Source organism: Passer montanus, unplaced genomic scaffold (assembly GCF_014805655.1).
Source record: "Passer montanus isolate IOZ18808 unplaced genomic scaffold, ASM1480565v1 scaffold2, whole genome shotgun sequence".
Classification (NCBI taxonomy): domain Eukaryota; kingdom Metazoa; phylum Chordata; class Aves; order Passeriformes; family Passeridae; genus Passer; species Passer montanus.
Window position 1 is genome coordinate 29,146,844 of NW_024366591.1, and position 21,020 is coordinate 29,167,863.

Genomic DNA, 21,020 nt, shown 5'->3' on the forward strand with positions numbered 1-21,020 from the left:
AGTGCAGTGATATGTTTAACAGCTATATATCCAATATATAACAGTCAGGTGTGATTTTTCATCATCAGTTCCTTAAAATCCCAAAACTCCAAGCAGGAAAAAGCTATGGGGTGTTTTTTCTTTCATCTCACAACTATAAAGAAAGGTTGAAAGTTGTACCTTGTAAGCTAAATACCAGTCATTTTCTTTGACAGATTTGCTCCCTGCTTTGTTCTTGTAAACTTCAACTCTGTAATGACGAACCAGAAGCAGGTCCCTCACAAAAGATTCAAAGTTCATTTTACTAAGCACAACACTCTCAAGCTTCTCAGTTCCTACAAAGAAAAAAAAGAAAATTATGAGTTACCTGAATTTGTTCATAACGCTTATTTTCTTATTTTTTGTAATCAAAATCCCCAAGAACAGCCTTCAGAAGACACTGTCTTAGCATCAAAGAAACAAACACGTAGAATCCATGAAACAACACAGATCCACAACATTCAACTGGTCAATACTAATAAAGAAAGCATACTCTCTCTCCAAATAAAAACAACGTTCAATTCCTAATTTCACTTAATAAGTGAATACGTTAATATATACAAAGGGATATGTTCTTGTCACTCTTCCCCTCTCACAATATTCTTGACATGCTTTACTAATTAATATTTCACACATTTTGATTTAATGAGGATTAGAAGTCTGCTAATGCTTTACTAATTAATATTTCACACATTTGGATTAGAAGTCTGCTACAGATTCTCCTGCTGTACATCTTTTCTTTTCTGGATAAGGAGCTTCTGTTGACAGAAAAGACTGCCACCCTATTCACACTCACACATGTGTGCCAAGACATTCCCCTTTTTATCTTGATTTATCCTGTAAAAACAACATATCATCAAAAAAAAAAAAACAGTTTACATTAAAACCCAACTTAGAAAGTGCCTAATTGACAAATTTCTTGCTTGTGCTCCTGTATGTGCAAGCAGATGATGCAGCTGAACAAATTTAATTCCATGCAGCTGCCCAGAAGAGCAACACCACTTCCACCTCCCCAACTCCAGCAGCAGCCTACCCACAGAACAAGGTCCATTCCACTGCTGAGCAAACTGGCATTTCAGGAGAGTACACTAAGCTTTCTGCCAGGCTGGGAAGTGGAAATAACTCAGATCTGGCATTAGACACACTGCAGTTAGGTGAGACACCAAGTGAGCACAAGCAACAGGGAGTATCACATCTCTCTTTCAGCAGCATGCCTCAATCACATTTGAGGCTCTTCCTCCCTTTCCATCAAAGATGTTAAGCAGCAAACTTGCACACCCATAGCAACTTATGGGTTTATTTGGAACAGGAATTTTTAATTTTCTTTCCTCAAACATCTAGTAAAATTGTTTGAAGCAGGTAAAAACCCTCTCATTTTACATATATTCTCTTTCCCAGTGTAGAACTGTCCCAAAAAGCACAATTTTTCTTATTTTTTTCAGTTGAAACACTACAATACACTAGCAGGGGGTGGGGAGCAGCTGAACTTCATGTGTACTTTGAAATCACCCTGAAAGCAACCAGTGCAGTTTTATGCTTTTAGCTGGATATGGTACATAAGGCTTTACAGGGTTTAAAATTTGAGCTGGTAGTCATGAGATTACACCTGCAAAATCACTTCTAAATTGAATACAACAATAATACTGATGCATGCTTCCAGTCTTGGAAGACACATTTAGGGAGAGCTGAGGTATTTAAATATTGGGGTTTTTTTTACTTATGACCTCAGAAGTCACAATAGAAAGGAAAAAGCATACGAGAATGTCATGTTTTTAATGCTGTTGCTCACAAAAAAAAAAAAAAAGATTGATTCATTAAAAGAGGTTTATTTTACAAAATCTGAGCCAATAACTCATCAACGTTGTGTTCCTTGAGATTAAGGCCAAAACTAAGGTTTATACTTTCCAACAAGATAATTTATCTTGATGCTCTCACACCTGCATCTGCAAGCTGCACTGCCTTACACCAAGTGATGAACGGCAACCAGCACGGGGTGGCCGGAAAAGAAAACCTTACAAAACACACAGAAACACTTGGAAAGTGAAGAACTGCACTCAGCGACTCCCGGCCTCAACCTCCCAGAGCGGACACCCGGACACCTCCCAGCACCTCCCTTCCCGCATCCATCCGCCCCGGCAGGCCGGGAAGGGACCGGCAGCACCCTTCCCGCTCTGCCCGGTCCCCGCCACGCACGAAACGCCACCGAGCCCGATCCTGGTGACACCCGCACGGCAACGGGGCACCGCGGCCGGGCCCTCCCGGGGCTGCCAGGGCCCACCCGGGCCTGCCCCAGCACCCAGGGGCCGCCACGGCCTTCCCCCGCCCCCCGGGCCCCTCCCCCCGCCCAATCGCAGCGGGGCCCGCTCCGCGTGGCGGGAGCGCGCAGGCCCGGCGCGCCGCCGCTGCCATGGCAACGCCGGGGGCGCGCGGCCGGGGCTCCGTGCTGGCTCCGTCTCGGAATTGCAGGATCCAGCGGGCTGGAAAACACCGCTGAGAGCACCGAGCCCAGCCCGCCAGCGGACACCGCCGGGCGGAGCAGACCGGGGCACCTCGGAGAGCCTTCCCTTAAACACCTCCGGGACTCCGGGCAGAGCTCCCCCAAATGCCCCAGGTAGTGCCGGACAGGCGGTGTGCCCTGGCAGCCGTGCCGCGGGGTCACTGCCTGCGCTCCGGCAGGAGAAGAGCCCGTCCGGGCTGCCGGAGGGCGAGGGCTGCAGCCCGGGCTGGGAGCGGGATGTCACCCGGCTCAGCGACACTGCCAGCGGCTCCGGGTGACAGACCCTCCTCTGCTCACAGCAGGAGTGTGTCCAGAGACCCCGTGTGCTCCCTCCAGCAAAGAGAGCAGCTCTCGCCCTCCTTCCAGGGGGTCGCTCCTTCCAGGCAGCAAAGGAACAGGGCAAATGGCCCAAAACCCCAAGGCTTGTTCCCCATTTGCACTCGGGGGTTACCCAGCCCAGGCACAGAAAGGGCAGGGACTGTCCTGTGGCACTCAGAGGTGTCCCGAGTTCTGGCTACAAGGTGGTCCTCATGCCCAGAATGCTTTAGGGTTTTGATTTTACATGCTCTTTTCTTGGCACTGCCCTAAGCATTTTTCTTTCTTGTTTTGTTTGCCTGTTTTATCTTGCACTGTAAAGGCTCAAAGGAGTAGAAACACTATAGATGACAATCTTTCTTTTGGCGATTATTGTCTGAGATATTCCATGTTTCATCAGCTAAGTCAAGTATTCTTGGAAAATTCTCTTACCTTGCACTGTTTTTCATCTTTCCAATCAGAGACCATGGTATCCCAATTCCCAAATTCTTGTATCCCAATCCAGCTGCCTGCACACTATCACCTACAGACAAAACACACCTCTTTTGCCTCGGTATTTCTTGCATAAATGTGATGTTCTGGTTTGTGTACCTTGTGCAGAACATCCCCTTGTTTGCCCACCGTTGCTTTCTCTCTCATTTCTTCCCTATATTAGTCAGCTTTTCAAAACTCATCTCCCATCCTGCCTTTCTTCCTCCCTCCCATCTGTTTCCAGCTAAGGAATGCTTTTGGGACCTCTGCTTCTAGATTTTCTCACCTGGCTTCTCTCTTCTTTGCAGTTGGTGAATCAATGTGCTCATCTTTAATATTTCTTGCTGTCAATAGCTGCTTTTCCAAGAGGCCCTCAGATGCCCATTTCAGAACTACGTCAGGTTTTCACACTAAACTGGCTTTTTACTGGGCCACCCTGCTCTGAAGGTGTTGCCATGTGCTGCCTGTTCCACCACAGGGAATGCTTTGGTCCCCACCTCATTCCTGCCTGGTGTCACTCCTGGCTTTCCATCCACACTTCAGCCTTCCCCTCCCAAAAACCAGTGCTGTGCCCCTGAGGAAACACAGCCTTTCCAGCAAAAGCCTCCAAACCCCTCCTGTGAATGTATTTGCAGGAGGATCACAAGTGGTTCTTGTGGTGAAGAAATCCAATCTGCCTTAAATTGCCTTAGGAAGGAAGGAAGGAGCAAAGCAGGCAGGTCTCCAGAGTTTTGACAGCTTTGCAGTAGCCCAAAATCTTCCTCTTATCTCTGTAACAATTGTAAAAATGACACTGGTAAGCCAAATGACATTTGGCAAACTAAATGTATTTATTTTCAGTATGGATAAGTGTGTTTTTCATAACCTTCTTTTCAGAAGCAGCTAAACTATCTGGTCTGACACTTCCGTCCACCACAAGTGCTTGCTTGCAGCAATACTCACATGGAGAATTCGGCCCCAACAGCTGTCATTTAGCAAGTACATTGCCTTGGGAATGCACTCAGAGTGTCAGGCAGCCTTGCCAAGCATCGATATTGCCAGGCCAGCCCAGAATACACATTTTGAATAGCTGGGACAGCTTGTCTTCGTACACACCGATGGCTGCAGATAAAGCAGGAGACTGCACAGGGAGAAAAGGAGTGTCCCATACAAACATCTGGAGGCGGGGTGGACGCCAGGGACTCTAGACCTTAATAAATTATTTTTTTTTCCTTCTTAGGCATATGTCACGTATAGAGAAAAGTTACAATGGGTTTTCATTTAGGAAAATGGATGTCCTTTAACCACTTTACAAGGGAAGAAAAAAGAAAAAATAATAAACTTTTTCTCCAGTGGTTGATTGGTATACAGCTGTGATCAGTGGAAGCTCTAATGCTTTTGAGCTGGTGGGGATGTCACCAGAGAATCTGGTATCACACTGAGGTGTATCTGTGTGTGCACACACGTCGTGAAGCAGACACTTAACATTAACAGGATAAGAATATTTAGATAACTTAAGTTTGAAAACAGAAGATATGGCTCTTGCCTTGTAGAGAACCTTTTAACTTTCTTTTGTTTACTTTTTTCACTCAGATTTGGCACAGCCATGCTCTACTTGGCAGGCAAGTGTAAGAATTCTGCGTTTAGAGGATAGTAGAGAAAAAAAAAATCACTTGTACATGTGTGAGGTTTTCACACACTATGAACTGGTCAGCATTTCCTCTACCACCACAGACCACCTCCTCTTTGTGCATGTCTGTCCTTGCATGTCCCTGCTGAGACAAGGATTTTAACAAAGTTCATAAAAATCTCTGGGTTTGGGATCAACAATTCCCAAGATAAAGGGCACCCCTGCAGTGTGCCTGACTGCCTGCATGCCCTGGGATCAACCTGTACCCGACTGCAGCCTCTCCTGGGAGTGCTAGAATTCCCCAACTAGCACTTGTAAAGTTGGAGCAGCAGAGCTGCTAGCATTTTTAGCTTCCTAGAACATTTTCATGCCATCCAAAGTCACTGTATTCTGGTGATCAAAGTCCAGCAGGTGAGGATAAAAATAAACATGATTCACAAACAGTGTTATTCCTCTTACCAAACTACTCTGACTGTTCAGGAGGGTAATGGCTACAGTACTGTCAACAGACCCCACAAATGCAACACTGACCTTTCATTTCCTAGCTGTGGAAACTGTGCTTTGGCATTACTCAGGCCAGAAGAAAATTGTATAGACTTTATTGGTCATGCTTTCTCAAATATATTATTAGCATACCTTCTTCTAAAAAGTCTGTCGTTGTCTTTACATAAACATATATTTAATGAATGTCTGCAGTAATAATAATAATAATAATAATAATACATATTTGCTAGAGTAATAATTCATGAGGAAGTAATAGATTTGCACTTGCCTATACAAACACTATTTTCCCATGTTGTACACAGGCACTAAGATATGTATTATCACTAGGGTTTCTTGCAGTTTGTGTCTATCCCTCTCTGTAACACAAAAACCTCATTTATCCAGTCCAAATACACTTCCAATCTGCCCTTTGCATGCTTTCTCAAAATTGACATTACATGAAGAGAGGAAATGTGGCATCTCAACTTTGTGTAGAACTTTAGATTTTAAAAATATGCTCCTTCACGTAAGGAAGTTAATGAATAAGGCAAATGGAAGTATCAAAATATTTACCTAGTTAAAAATTGATGCAGAGACGACTAGTCCTTTATTAAGTTCTATTTGTCTGTTGCTTTTACAGGAAACTCTCTTTTTAACTTTGCTCAGTGTTTTCCAATAGTATTAAAAGTAGTATCCAGGTATCAAAATTGAGACCATTTAATATTTTCCTATTTAATACTATATTAGTTTTCAGCAGCAATCATTTTTTGCCATATTGCTCTATATATGAAAAGAACTATCACAAGCATATGTGGAGAGTTGATACAATCTGATAATGGCTTATTTTTTCCCTTTGAATTTCATCACATTAGCCTTTCGGTATAAAAATCTATAAAACACAATAAGCTGCAGGATACCAATACACTTGTTTCTCAGGTATTTTCCCCTTCATCCTTTTCCATTTTCCTATAAATTCACTTCTGTGCAGCTGGAAAAGTGCAGTATTTAGTAAATAGAACACCACAAAGGCCAATATGTCAATAAAACTATTTAGAACAGGAAACTAATGACAAAACTATCACTAATGACCACTTTGAGAGCTGAGCAGCACCATGTTAGTACCATAGTAACTGAGTTTAGAAACAGTGCATTAGTTTCAGTTGTGCATTTAGTTAAACTCTGGGGTTTTTTAAGAATTTTTGTAAACTTTGTGGTTTTCTAATCACTTGGCTGCTTTCAGGCAAATTTGACAAGGAAGAAAACCTTAATACAGCACTAAGTTTCATATCTCTCATGAAAAGCTCCACTAAGTAAAAAAAAAAAAAAAAAAAAAAAAAAAAAGGTCAATGCCTCCCTGCAGTGTGGGAAACCATTAATTTTATAACTCTCAAAAAAACCCCCCCCAAAAAAAAAAAAAAAAAAAAAAAAAAGGAAAAGTGTCTGAATGCCTCCCTGCAGTGTGGGAAAAGCAGGGAGAAGATGATGTTCAAACAAACCGATTGGGACAAGGTCCAGGCCACACAGCAGCTACAGACCAGCCTGTCCAGTCAAGTCTGCACACGTGCAGCTCCAGCCCAGCACAGCTCACAACACCTCTTTCCATCCCACAGGCCAGAAACGTGGTGAGAAATGGGGAGGGAGGAGAGAGAATAATGGCATTAGAATATGGGGGAGAAGAAAGAAATGGTGAGAATACCATATTGCAGACATTTAAGGAAGTAGAGGAGATGGAGACTGAAGCATTGGGGAACACAGTAACACACACAGCTCACCACAAGACCACCTTACTGAAAACTTGGCTTTATTTGGTTAACAGGTTACAGAATTGTACAAAATTCATCACACCTCAGCAGATTGCCTGCATACCTGGGGAGAAAGGGAATGGCACAGATCAGCAGAGGGAGAGCCTGCCCTGCAGAAGTTATCATTGACAAAGCTGCCTGAAAAGGCTGCAAAACATTCCAGTAAATTCCCCACTTCAGGATTTTTGTGCAATACCATGCATACATGTGAGGTGCCACCCTGCTGAAAGGCAGAAGGGATTCTGGTGAGCTGTGACAGTGGAGGTGACACCACCACAGCTCAGCAAGGTCCCTGTGATATCTAGCAGGCACACTGATGGGGCAAGCTTCACATTTAATCTCATGGACAGTACATAAAATATCCTCCCAGTTAGCTTATCCTACTTTTCCTGTTTTAGCCAGGGTGGGTCAGAACATGCACCACATCACTAACAAGGTTTGTCATTCAGTTCCTTATCTTGCATCTCATTATTTCTTTGGCAACAGGAGTTACAGCATTTCCTTTATAAATCAGATATGCTGGAGGGATTGCTAGCCAACATCCATGGCACAGGTTACTGACAGCCAAAGCAAGCTCTCATGTCCTGGGAGGCTGGGAGCCTATGGAAGTCTGGCCACAGCTATGGCAGAGATCAGGAATAACAGCACAAACAGCTCCTTGCTGTGCAGCTGCTTTGCCACAGACAAAATCACAGGAAATGGGGTAAACTGCTCTCCCCCAGCTCCACCATCAGATGCCAGGCCTGCCCACCCCCAAACATGCACCAGAGATGTCCTAGGTTAGAGGCTAATTTTGAATACCTACATGGCATTGGGAAGATCAGTCTGAATTCCTGAAATGACTGCATTCTTAGCCTGTTGATTTGTTCAAACAACAATCTGTGTATTACCATTTCACTCTCGTTGAATACTTTTCACAGCTTTAAGAAAAAAGAGCATGCTATTGAAATACTAGATGGCTAATAAAAACTGCTAATTGGAGTTCTAGAATATTTTCAACTATGCTGAGGTTCCTTGCTTGAAGGAATCAAACTACAAATTTGTAAGCACAATAACTTAGCAGATTCTCATTTCACCACGGAAGAATTAGAAGCCTGTTTCAAAGTTTTATTAATTCAAGTCATAAAAAAGTTACAGCATCTTCAAATATGTACAAACTGCCATAAAAACGTTGTGTTCAGTTACACAGGAGACAGTCTCGTTACAACATGGCTACAAAATCATTACTTTCAATAAAACTCCCACAAGGGTAAAATAACCATTCAGGCATGTATGCTCCACAACCCTAGTAACAGCAGTTGTCAACTCGTTTCATCATCATAAAAAAAAAAAAAAATCAGGGAGCAATAGTTAAGTTTTACTTGAGTAAGACGGGGCATTTAACTCTCAACAAATAGTAAAAGTAGTTGAATAGTTACCGGTCTTGGCTGTTAAGAGTTTTAACAATCATTAAGTGAGAACAATTGCCTCCCTTTCAGGAGGAAATTAAGAGTTAAGATTCATGCCTCCAATGTTTTTGTTGTCTTCTAGCTTGAATCTGGCTTGTCTTCAGTTGATTTAGTTAGGCATTCAGCCCTCTATGCATTTCGTTCATTTCCTTCACCTGGAGGGGAGGAGGTAGAGGAGATCAACGTCTGTGCTACTTCTGAACTTTAAAACTCAGTAAGTCATGGGACTTAACAGCCCAGATTTTCATTAGCAAATGGATTTGATGCAACACTAACAGAACCAACCATGAAAAACCCACCAGATTAAAAAAAAAAAAGAAACAAAAACCCCAACAAACAAACAAAAAACACCCACAAAAAAAGATAAAAAGCACTACTTAGGGCACATGCAGGAAGCAGACAATACTGTTTAGCTGCCACACAGCATTGTTTGGATTCCTCCACAAAAGGCCCCACACTTGGGTGAAGCACCATTTGCTATTCCATTGGAAAGCAGCTTCTCAATGGAAACTGTGAGATCCATGCAAATACCTCAGTAAAGGTCTTGTCACAGAACAAGACTATCAGCGCTTCCTGTGGATTGCACAGCCCTTTGCTATACATATGTAAAACAGAACTCGCAGTAAAACCGAACCCCACCCCCTCAGCCCCGGGAAAAGCAGATCACCTTTGAAACTAGCCCAGAACTACACAGAGGTGAAAACTAGCTGCAGAATTTGAATATTTTCAGTCTCCTTGAACACATCTGAAGCACCCAAAGCGAGCTTTTAACCTACAGCAAACTAAAGTTTCTGGATTGTGGTCAACCTCCTCCCCACACATGTACGAGGAACAGAAATTAATTACCTCAGCTTTCACGTACTTCCCTTTCCTCCTCCTTGTCAGGACCTGTAACAGAAGAACACAATATTTTTTAAGTCTTGATACACAAGTAACTACATCCGGTTTTGACTTTAAAAGCACAAACTCGGAGCTGCCTGTCCCCCATCCTTCCAATGTGAGGTAGGTACAAAGGAGGTTGTTTGTCACTCTCAACTACTTGAAACCAGGAAGCACTTTGTTCACCTCTGTGCATTGTTCCCAGTACTTGTTTTCCGGGTGACACCCTTCAGCTGTAACCTGAAACAGTGTGCCCATCACCAATTTCCCACCTCCCACGTCTGAAGAAGCAAGCCAGTTCACAAGGGCAGACTTTCCATCAGAATCCAAACACGTGTGCTGTTACATCCCAAACTGTTACCAGTACCACTGTGCTTGGCAGCTTTGTTAGAACTTACCAGGACAACAATTGCAGCCACTATTGCCACTACTACCACCACAATGACAGCAATGAGGCCGGGAGTCAGAGACTTCATGGAAAACTCCGGTGCTATTTCATCGATGTAGTAGACCACTGTCTTCTCAAGCTTCACCGGCTCGTTGTCAATGCTGACGTTTAGCCCAGCACTATTATGAAAGATGGACTGACCTTTCACCTAAAGCAGATAGGGAAAGACAGACTTGCTCATTCACATTGTAGTAAGGCATTTATCTCGTCACAGGTATAATTCACCTGGCTTTAGCCAGCACACAACCAAGACTCCAAGAGTGCAGTGCAAGACACACACCCAGCCTCTGGTAGACTTGACCCATGACACACTTACATCTTTCTCAAAGTAGTAGGCCACATCAGCTATATCCACATCTCCAACTAATTTTTCTGAGGAATTTTGCTTCAAATCAATAGTAATGTAAGGGTTTTCATACTGCAAAAAAAAAAAAATATATAACATGGTATTAAAAAAAGAGATACTTTAAATCCAGCTGTTTTTCTGAGGAATTTTGCTTCAAATCAATAGTAATGTAAGGTTTTTCATACTGAAAAAAAAAATATAACATGGTATTAAGAAAGAGATACTTTAAATCCAGCTATCGAATATTCACCAAAACATTATGATCCAGTTTATGGTTCTTGAACTCAAGCCAGCTGTTTACAGTAGGATTCAAACTCCACTTCACTTCTAATGAAGCAAAGAAGTTATCTACAGACTAAGGAGAGCACTGTCGTTTCTCAGCTTTTCTGTCCAGATACAGCTATTGGCTAACTGCTCACCATTTTGAGAGCTTCTACTAGAACTCATGGTGTACTACATTAGTCAAACACGAATTTTTAAAGTGATTCACAACGAAATGAAGTTCTGATACTTGACTAAACTTTGTGTGCCCCTTACCAGAACACTGGTTATGTAGCGGCCATCCAGCTGGTAACGACTGGTAATGGTATCCATGAAAAACCTGCAAGGATACAAAAGCCATGGCTGTAAAAATAGTACTGTTTCACATATATCCTTTGACAAGTAGAGAAGACTAGTGTAATTGTTTTCTTCCGCAGTCTCTGTGGTGGGTGGAGCTCAGCTAGCAGCTAAACCCTCACGTATTCTTTCATTCACTTCCCCCTAGTAGGATTGGGAAAATAATCAGAAGGGCAAAAGCAAGGGGAAAAAAACAAAACAACCCTCATTGATTAAAATAAAGAGTCTGGGAAGTGAAAGGGCTGGGTGGGGGAAATTCAAAACCTCAAGTGATGTAAAAGCAATCAGTCATCACTGACAGATCAAGGTCCAGCAAGCCTCTGAGCAGTGGCTACTTGGGAAAAGACTTTCGCCCAGATTTATTGCTGAACATGGCATTATATGATATAGGCTATCTGTTCAGTCAATTCAGGTCAGCCCTGTCCCCCTCCCAGCCTCTTGCCCATCCCCAGCCTATTCACTGGGACAGCAGAGTGAGAGTCTGAGAAGGCCTTGACACTCTGTAAGTGCTGCTCAGCAGCAGCTAAAACACTGGTGAATTAATCAACACCATTTTGGTCACTGGCCTAAAACACAGCACCACTCCAAGAAAATTAACTCTGCCCAAACCAAACCCAGTGCACTCTCTTCATACTAGAGTTCAATTAACTCCTAACAGGGAAGATGCACTTACTGTAAAATAAACACCTGTGTTAGACAAAAGAGCTTTACAGTTTAAAGAGTTCAGAAGAAGAGCTAGAGGGCAGCAGCTATTGCTCCGGAAAGGAGGTGATCTAATAGCTGCAAGTGGGGTTTTAACAAAATTTAAAAAAGGGCTAAATTCTCGTTTTCGTCCTGCTGCTTCTATGTAGTTATTCTGCCATTTTTGTCAGTTTCATCCATTTGAACAGTTTCATCCATTACCTTCCATTTCTTTTAGTATATTGATTTGAGTGGGGGAAAAACTAGCAATCAATTTTAAATGGAAGGGAATTGCTTTAGCAGTTAATTTGTTTCAAATACAAATTAAAGCAATTCTATGAAGAATCTGCAGCTTGCTTCTAAAATGTCTTGCAAGTGAGTTCACAGGTCTGACAGTGCTTTTAGCAACTGTTTAGAAATACACTAGATATCTACTATCATCACTTACTTCTTTAAAGATTCAGCGTTCAGAGGAGCATTTCTCTCAGCATGTTTCATTTCAATGATGATCCACCTGAAGTACAATGAATATTCTTGAAGTACATGCATATAAAATATAACAAAAGTATCTAACCCCAGGCTAAAAAAACAGAACAATGACACAAAAACCAAGGCACGCAAAGTCTCTTCCAAACCCACCCAATATCTCCTTGTTTCTGAAGAAAAAAACCAGCCAAGTAACCAAGTGTTGATTGCTCCATCTTCATTCATCCCCAGTGCATCACTCACACAAGGCATAGCCTCACACAGGAATGTTTTCATGCCACAGCACACCCTGTTGAAAGACTTACATCGTTCTGACTAACTGATTGCACTTCAAGTCTGCGTCGTGTTTGTCAGTTCTCCTAACTCCAGCCGTATTCACACACCAACAGGTCGTTCCATTGCACTGCTTCGCCTTGAAAGCGCCGCTGTTTTCACAGTCAGGATCGTAGAGACCGTCGGTATCTTCAATCGCATCTTTTGGCTTCTCACGACGGCCCGATTTGGAGCCCATCACTTCTGCTTTCATCAGCAGGCATTTTGAAGTCACTAAAAATAACCAGAAAGCCGCGTTATGCCTCGCCAGAGCACGCAAGTCCAAACCAGAGCCCCGAGTCCGTACAAACACCGGGTTACGCCAGCGGCAGCCACATTCGAAGCCATTACACCGAAGAGCAGATGGCTAATGTGTAGGTGGAGCACAAAATCAATACAACTGGGATATGTCAGCCTCTCAAGGCAAAGGCCTAACAAGGCCAGCCTTAGGATTTACAGTGTCCATTTCTCACGGCTGAGCTTGAGCCCAGAGCGAGGTCTTGTCACAAGGCTCTGTCCCCTCTAGATTTGCAGGAAAAGTGAGGATATGAACTCATAAGGAAGCTAAACGTTCATCTTCAAGAAATTCTTGCCACTGGAGAACAAATACTGAGGAGGAGGCGTGAGCCTACATCAGTACAAGCAGAGAAACCCTGAACGCTTATCTTCCAACACCAGTTGACCTGGAAGACCAGGAAGAAGAACTCCTTCCTTGCCTCCATTGTTTGCTGGGAACTCAGCGGTCATTCCCGCATATTCCCGGGCGCTCTGCGGGCTCGTTTCCGTGCCACCCCCCCGGCCGTGCCCTTTTACTCACGGGTGGAGCAGTCCACGGTGACTCCGGAGCCGATGGCTTCGCAGCGACACTGGCCGCTGCCGTCCGTCCTGCAGTTGGTGACACGCTTGTTCTTCTCGCAGGCGCACGCTGCAAGGGAAGCGCGGCCGTGAGGGGCCCGGCCACCCGACGGGAGGACAAAGCCGCCCCGGGCCGGCCGGGCGTGGCGTGCCCGCACCCCCCGCGTCCCCCCGGCCGCCCTCCCTCCCTCCTTCCCTCCCTTCCCGAGCGCCGGGCGCTCCTCGGGGCGCGGACACAGGGGCGCTCCTGCCCGGCCAAGGGGGAATGGTGTGGCCATGTGGCGGCACAGGGCGCCCAGCCCTCCGGAGAGCGGGGCCGGGAGGGGGTCCCGGGGCGGGGAGCGGGCACTCACGGCTCTGGGCACTGGCGGCAGGGCAGAGCAGCAGCAGCAGGAGCGCAGCCCCGCAGAGCGGCTTCATGGCTGGGGCGGGCGGCGGAGAGGCCGGGGAAAGTCCTGGGGGCCGCGGGCGCAGGGGGAGCGGTGCGTGCGCGGCGGCGGCGGCGGAGCGCTGTGAGCCGCCCGACAGGTTCCGCAGGTGCTGGTGGCTGCGCCGCGCCCTCCCGGCTCCGGTTACACCTGGGACGCGCGGGGGGAGCGGCGGCGGCGGCGGCTCCTCCCCCGGGCCCGCCGGGCGCGCTCTTAAACCACGGCCGCCCCCTCCTCCCGCCGCACCTGGGCGAAACTGGATGGGGCAGGGCGGGACTCACTCCCGGCCCGGCCCTACAGCGCCTCTCCTGCGGAATGGGACGGGGGAGCGGCGGTGCGAGGGACGTCCCGAGGCGCGGCCGTGCCCGCTTTTTACCCGCGCTGTGAAACCGCCCCGCCCGGGCCGGGGCCGTGCCGGGGAGCCGGGGTACAGCGGCCCCCGCCGTCCAGGGGAAAGTGTTACTCATCGCCGGGAGCTCCGGGCGTGTTCGTCCTGTGACACACGGGCAGGGCAGCAGAGCCCGCGGCTCTCCCGGCCCGGGGCTTCCCGCGCCCGCCGCTGACCTTCGGAGCCCCGGGGCGCTCCCCGGGTCTCTGCCCTGGCCTGGTGGCCCCGGGCTCTTCCCCCGGCGGGTGTTTCCACTCCCTTCTCGGCGAGGGGAATTACCCGCACTTCATAGTGAGCTTTGTTCGCATCCGGGGTGCCGTGTGAAATACTCCCTGCTTGGCATAAATTCTGATAATTCCTCAGTAAATTAAAAACCAGAATGCTTATCTATATAGGATGAACACTTTCCTAAGGCTCTTCACTGATCGTGCGTTTAGTTTTTATTTTCAGTTTTGGTTCCTTTCTAGAATACATAGTAGGTGTACCTACCTCAATGTTGCTCTAAAGATTCACTTCTGGTACTGCATTTCCTCAGTCCTGAGTGCTTTGTCTCTGAGCAGCGCAGCTTTGCGGGAGCCTACAAAATGGGAGGTAGTGCCAGAGCCCTGCCAGGTTGCTGAGGAGGAAGCACGGGAAAGCTGGCTGCAGGCTTTAAGATGGCTTTCCAAAGTGTAAAAGCAATGTCAAAATGGAAGACAAAAGATAGGTATGGCACACTGGAAATGCTTTATGAACCTTGAGTTTATTTATTCAGTTAAAAAATATGCATAGATCTTTCTAAAAGATACATTAGCACCCTAGAAAAACAAGTTATTTTAGTACAGGATAAAACCAGAATGAGATTCTGCCCAAAGACTTAAAGCTTCTTCTTACCAGTTCACTGTACAATAAAAATATGTTTCTGCTTTTGCATGTGCAGACATCAGTAAGTGAAACTGTTTGAAAACTCTGCTTGAGTGAAGTGAAACTGCCAGTGAGCTATTTTAGTGTTCTTGTCTCTGTGTGCAGCTGTGTTTGTGTAGTACCTGGTTTTGTGTGCTGTTTTTGTCTCCAGTGCCCTGCTGCTGTCTGAGATGGGTCCAAGTTAAAGGAGTGCTCTTTGGATTTGCTCCTGGTACAGCCCGAATCAGAGTTTTGCAGCATTTGTCGTGATTCTTTGTGTGGGTTTGTGTGGTTTCTGATTGATAAGTATATTCTTCTGATACACTTGTCAAAAACTCAAATGGAAAACTTGGCCTAGCAATATGAAGACTTGGCAAGACTAAAGTCTCAGATATGGACTTCTTGTATGGCTTTCATCAAGTGATGGCATTTTCCAGGAAGATAAGTAGGATCAATAAGCTCAGAAATGCCTGCCTTACTATAAACCTCTTATTCCATGTTAAAGTACTGTTTTTGTCAAGAGGAGAAGAGCTGTCTTGTCATTGTGGAATTGTCAAGCTGACCTACGTAAGCCTTGATAAAAAGGACCAATAAACTTTATTATAGGCTTTTTTTTTTTTTTTTAATACGGAAATGTTGAAGAACAGAACAGGCTGGGTACAGCTAGTCCTCTTTCGTCTCCTGATCCTTGTTCTGTGTAGGTAAACCTCTGGGCCTAGTTTTACAAATCCAAGCAGTCTTCAAGTCTTGGATGGCTACTACTGAAAGTTGCCTTGCTTCTTTCTACAAGCACCTTCAAATACCACACAGGCATGTTTTTATCAGAAAACAGCTACAACCTTTTGTATCTAGGGCTGAATGGTGTTGGGGTATTTGTGTGGTCTAGAGCCTCTCACAGTGTGTTGCGGCACTGTTATGTTGCGACATGTAGCAAAACATGAGTTAGCACCTGTAGAAAGTACTTTGATAACTCTGCTACAAACACAGGGGCATCACGCAGCTTTTTGTAGTATAACACTTAATTTGGCTCCAGTTTGCAGGGGCTAATAAGGACCTCGCTACCTGTGGTCTCACCAGACCTCCAGATGTGAAGAAACGATAGTTTAAATGTTGCTCAGTATTTTTGAAGGAAAGTTGCTCTACATGAGGTCACTCACCAGCAAGGCAATGGAAAGGAGGGACCATTCACAGCAGAGTTCATCTTACCCTCTTCCCAGGTTATTTTGGGGGCAGCTTCTCAGTAGAATCAAAGCCACTGGAGCAGACATGAGGCTAAACAGGTACAAGGGCCTGAGTGTTGAAGTTTATTGCACAGGTACCTTGGTGTTCTGGGGGGTTGGGAGCCAGTGTCATTTTTGTATCTTTTGTGGTGCTTGTATCTCTTTGTGCTGAAATACGTGACCATATTCAATAGCTATTCTATATTAACTTTCCTCAGCACACCGCTCTAAAGGTAAGGCCTTGCATATTGGTTATAAACAGGATAATTTTATCAACTGTTGGAGATACCTCCTCTTATCAAATAGCTGACTGCTGATTAGGCATTGCAGTGTAGGCTCATTGTGGTTTACTCTTACTAAAGCATAATTACAGCTCAGACAAATTATAATTTAAATGCTACGAGCACATTACTGACTCTACTATATAGCAAAAAGAAAAAATGTTTTGGTCACTAAACTCTACATACACAAAGTATGTACGCTTGCATTAGGAGAACTCATGTAATCTGTATTTTTCTACTTTTGCTCTGTAATTTACATAGGATCCCATCTGTTTGGAGAATAAAGTATTAGTTCACTAAAATACTCAAGAGGCATTGACTTTAGGGGGAGATTTTCTATTGACTTGAGTGAATTTTGAATCAGATCCAAGGAAATAAATCCAGCTCTTTCTGAAGCCAGCAGGAATTAGTGTGATACTGGGCTATGAGGTGAGGTCACTTCCAGGTCTTCACTAGAAATTAGGTAAGTGGGCTTTGTGAAACTCCCCAGGCACAGAAAAGCGACAGAATCTCCTTTCAGGGAAAGTCGAAAGGGTGTGTGAGTCACTCCTGAAGCATCAGGAAACGATGCAAGGTGGGGCTGTGACATGCACCGCGATCAGCAGATCCCAGAGATGAGTGGACAGAGAGTGATCAATGCCACTGGGGTGTTTGGCAATCTCGGTCTGAGGTTCTTCAGAGGCTGCAAACCTGATTGGTTTTGGGTGTACCCTCCTAAAGATAACCAGTCTCATCCCTAGAAAATAGGCCATGTATGACACCAAACTGGGAAGCATAATCTTGTTAGTCTTTTTCTAACAAAATTAATGGCTTTTGAAAATTCATTGCTTTTAACTGGTTAAGGCTGACAAAGACAGAAACAACCAGAAACACTGATGCTCAAAAGTGCCAACAGATATTGTGAACAGCAGATATTGCTACATATGTCATTATATTACAGACTTGCTTAGGAACTTTTTATTAGGACAGCTTCAGAATGTTTGCATTCAAGTTTTTTTTGTCAGTCTTCATCATCTGCATAGAATGAAACCTTGAAAGAACTGTAGGAAGAGGACAATATTGAGAAATTTTGTACAGTACCTTGTTTATTGTGTGTTTCTGAAGATTCTGTGTTGTCACAAATTGATACATGCTGCTGCTCAAAGGACTGTAATAAAACTGGCTTCTATTGCTATTTTATTTTTCCTGCCTGTTTGAAAACCACTAGAAAACAGGTAAGTCTTGTTACACTGATTTGAATAATGAGAAAATTTGGAGTCCTAGAGAACTTAAATGTCTTGCCCATATGGAGGTGGTCAAGTATAGACCCAAGAAAAATAAAAAAATAAAATAAATGAGCTGTCATGCCTTTCTGTTAGACTGTCTAACTACTTCTAAACACTGTAAAAAAAAAAAAAAACACAGAAAAAAAAGAAGCTATTTTACATATTTGGGTCTTTTTGGTCAGTTTCTAGACCATGATTTATTTTTTTAATAATAGCACAGTGTTTGTGCATTTTTGTTGGCGGCTGCACATTTTGACAAGACTGTCATGCATGTTGAGGATGGAAATTAGTTCAGAGGCAGTGGCAACCCTGACAAAGCTGTCCTCAGCTTCAGAAGCCCACAGCTTGGGTCTCTACCAGGCTGGAGACCTTCGAAAGTAAGAGTAGCTGCTAAGAGGTACAGGGCTGTTGGTTCAGAGGTTCACAAAACTAGACAGGGTGTAGCCACAGGAGAGAAATGCTCGTGCAATTAATGTATGTTCTATTTGTGTCTTTGAGGATTATAGAAACCAACCTGTCTGATACGTTGTGGCATCCTCACCTCTCTGCCAGGGCTTAGTTTTAACTCCAGAGGGTGGGGCCAGTAACAGGTTTGTCACCCTCATCTTTAAGTACCTGAAAATGCATTTCCATGGCTCTAATACTGACAGCATTTTCAGAACATCTTTTGTCAGCATTTGAAACGGCTTAAAATAAACTGCATTAGAGGCAAAACCTGTAATAATTCCTCATCCAGACTACTGCACAGCAGCAAGGCAAACCTTCTAATTTCATACTGTGCCCAATCCCTCAAGTTTGTAGTGTTTGGAAAGGGCTCAGGGGAAAACACGAGATCCCAAGCTGTAGTAAAAGAATCTCTGTTTGCATTAAAATTATTTCAGTTTTGGCATCTAAGATACTTTTATTTTTTCCCCGCTCTTTTAGCTATTCTCTGTGAAAGAAGATGCAGGCGAAACTTTGTCAAAACACTTGTTGAAAAGTAAGATAGTCCTAAGCAGTTTTTACCATGCTCTGTTGCATGACAACATCTGTGGGCTGTAGGCAGAGCTGAAGCAGATGTTTACACAGACAGCTGTCCTGTCCCTCAGGCTGGTGTTATCAGAAGGTATATTGAGTACTGCTGTCATAAAACCTGCCATTGAATTTGCTTCTGCTGGACCTGTGCAGGTTGCCATGGGGCTAGCGAGGGCATGGACATAGAGTTTGTCAGGCAACCCCCAGTAACAGCCCACAGACAGGGCTGGACCTGGCAGCGAGCAGAAGCCATGTATTCCTCAATGAAAACAGGGTCACAGCCTGCACACAGCAGGCAGTTTCCAGAGAGCAGTTAGCATGCTGTAAATCCCCACCCACTCTTGCCTCACTCTAATTTGTGTGCACAGTCATACCCCAAGCAAAGGTGAATAAATACACCCATGAGCTGGGCAGAAAAATCTCATCCCACAAACACGACACAACGGAGAGTGGAGAGAGGGGTTCCAAGAGCTGGGCATGCCATTAGTGTTTTGCTTTTTTTCTCCCTTGCTGAAATAAATTTTATGTTGTGAATATTTTCACAGTTCGTGAGTTTCCCTTATTTTTTCCAGTTAGCAAAAGCTGTTACCAAAGTTCATCTGTTTCTCTGTGCACTTTAATTTACAGCCCTTGTACTAGTCATTTTATTGCTTTAAGCTCGGAGTGAGAGAACTTTTACAGCCTGTGATTACTGAACTTGGTGAAACAAGAAAGCTTTTTGACCTGTTGTGGAGTAATTATAGACCCTATTGCTTCTTGGGAGGGGCATTCAATGTTTAACAAACTGTGGCAGTTCTGATTTAACTGTGTGGAGCCTGGACCATTGGATGGGAGTTAAAAAAAGCAAATCCTGGACTTTTTCCAGGTCACATTTTAACTTGTCTGGCTTTAGTCTCTAAAGGGCTGTCCTTGAAGTTCTGCCTTCCCACTACTGAACTTGATGCTGCTCCTTTCCTAGCAGTACAAGAGCATGGGAGCCAAATTATTTGCCAATGAAAACTATTTCCTCTTGCTTCAAAAATTATAGCTACACTACTTTTGATTAATCCTTTCATGGAGTGACTGTTTTGAATGCCGTGCCATGCAAATACAGCTCTTGACAACAGAAAAATTGTCCTGTCTTAATCACCACTATTGTTTCATATTATAGGGGTCATGGACAAAGATTCAATTGTGTTAAACAGTATAAAAACAGAATAAATAGATACTGTGTTTGAATGAATTTGTGACCTATGTGACCAGTAAACTTTGAAGCTGGAAAACAAGATGAGAAAGATTTTATAAAATTTACACATTTTGCCCAGTTATAGAATCATAAGCCATCTAGCTAAAAGTTTGAAGGCTCCCACCTATTCTTTAGCCACTCAAACGGTTATTATTTAGGAAACTTGCCTTCAGGAAAAGGATTAGGATGTTATTTTGAAAGCACCAATGTTTTTCTACTTTTGATGTCTGTAGGTAATAACCTAAGATATATTTCCTGGATAATAGGTTCCTTGGATGTTTTATAGTTTAGTGTATTAATGTGTACCTAAATATTACATCAGAAGCAAAGCATTTGTGTTATTTTCCAGATGGAATTAAACACTTCTTAGCTAACGCCATTTAAAAAAAAAGTATTTCTTTAGTCAAGTTCTTGAAGATTTCTCTGTCCTGCTACATTTTCAGCTGGGAGATTTTTGAAGTCTGGTGTTTGTTAGTTGTTTCTGAGAGGAAAGAAGAGTAAAGGAAAAGGTGGAAAGTTCCCATTTCCCAGCATGAACAGAGGCAATCCAGCCCCTCTGCGCATGCACAGCGCACGGGCAGCGCCCTGGGCACAGTTGCACACACCTGCTCCTTGCTCCTGCACCTGTCTCCCAGGAAGCCTGCTGCTCTTGCCATCTGGAACAAATGGCTCCAGGGCCATGCAGGTAGAGAGGAGTCCTGTTTATTAAGGCTCTTTGCACAATTCAGCATGAAGAAACAGCATGGGCACGACTGGGAAACAAATATAGCCATGGTTATTAAATACTTGCAAATCCAAAATGCAATCTTCAGTGGTTAAAAAAGACTTAAAATATGGTCGATGATGTCAGAAGGTTCAGAAACACTTAAAGGAAAACACTGCAGGTCATCTCCTTTCCCTTTAATGTAAAACATGCAGGGCTAGTTTTGAGTTACTGATGTCGAGAGGAATCATTCATCTTTTGTGACATGATGGTGAAGACCTAATGTAGGTGTAATGTATCATCTATTTCAACAGAGAAATTGGAACTCTTCAGATAAGACTACTTT

General features: G+C 44.1%; 2 protein-coding genes across 2 annotated transcripts in view; both read right to left on the reverse strand.

The window, feature by feature from the left end:
* MSH2 (mutS homolog 2) overlaps positions 1–309 on the reverse strand; it is a 43,368-nt gene extending 43,059 nt beyond the window's left edge. The window contains exon 1 of the mRNA XM_039707699.1: positions 160–309. Within this exon, the coding sequence (XP_039563633.1) occupies positions 160–279 (120 nt within the window). The 5' untranslated portion in view covers positions 280–309. The remainder of the gene's footprint in view (positions 1–159) is intronic.
* A 6,863-nt stretch (positions 310–7,172) lies between these two features.
* Positions 7,173–13,930, reverse strand: EPCAM (epithelial cell adhesion molecule). Its single transcript, XM_039707723.1, has 9 exons — positions 13,622–13,930; positions 13,231–13,338; positions 12,407–12,647; positions 12,064–12,129; positions 10,854–10,917; positions 10,287–10,388; positions 9,921–10,118; positions 9,490–9,531; positions 7,173–8,798 (listed from the first exon to the last, which is right to left on the reverse strand). Exons 1-9 carry the CDS (start codon positions 13,686–13,688, stop codon positions 8,757–8,759), a joined length of 930 nt encoding a protein of 309 aa, XP_039563657.1. The 5' UTR covers positions 13,689–13,930; the 3' UTR covers positions 7,173–8,756.
* Positions 13,931–21,020: the final 7,090 nt, after the last annotated feature.

Excerpts from the sequence above, each read along its gene's own strand:
- EPCAM (XM_039707723.1), bottom strand. The coding sequence starts at position 13,688 with ATGAAGCCGCTCTGCGGGGCTGCGCTCCTGCTGCTGCTGCTCTGCCCT. Across the intron at positions 10,119-10,286 it reads CCTACTACTTTGAGAAAGAT|GTGAAAGGTCAGTCCATCTT; the intron begins GTAAGTGTGTCA and ends TATCTGCTTTAG. Across the intron at positions 9,532-9,920 it reads TGGCTGCAATTGTTGTCCTG|GTCCTGACAAGGAGGAGGAA; the intron begins GTAAGTTCTAAC and ends CTTCTGTTACAG.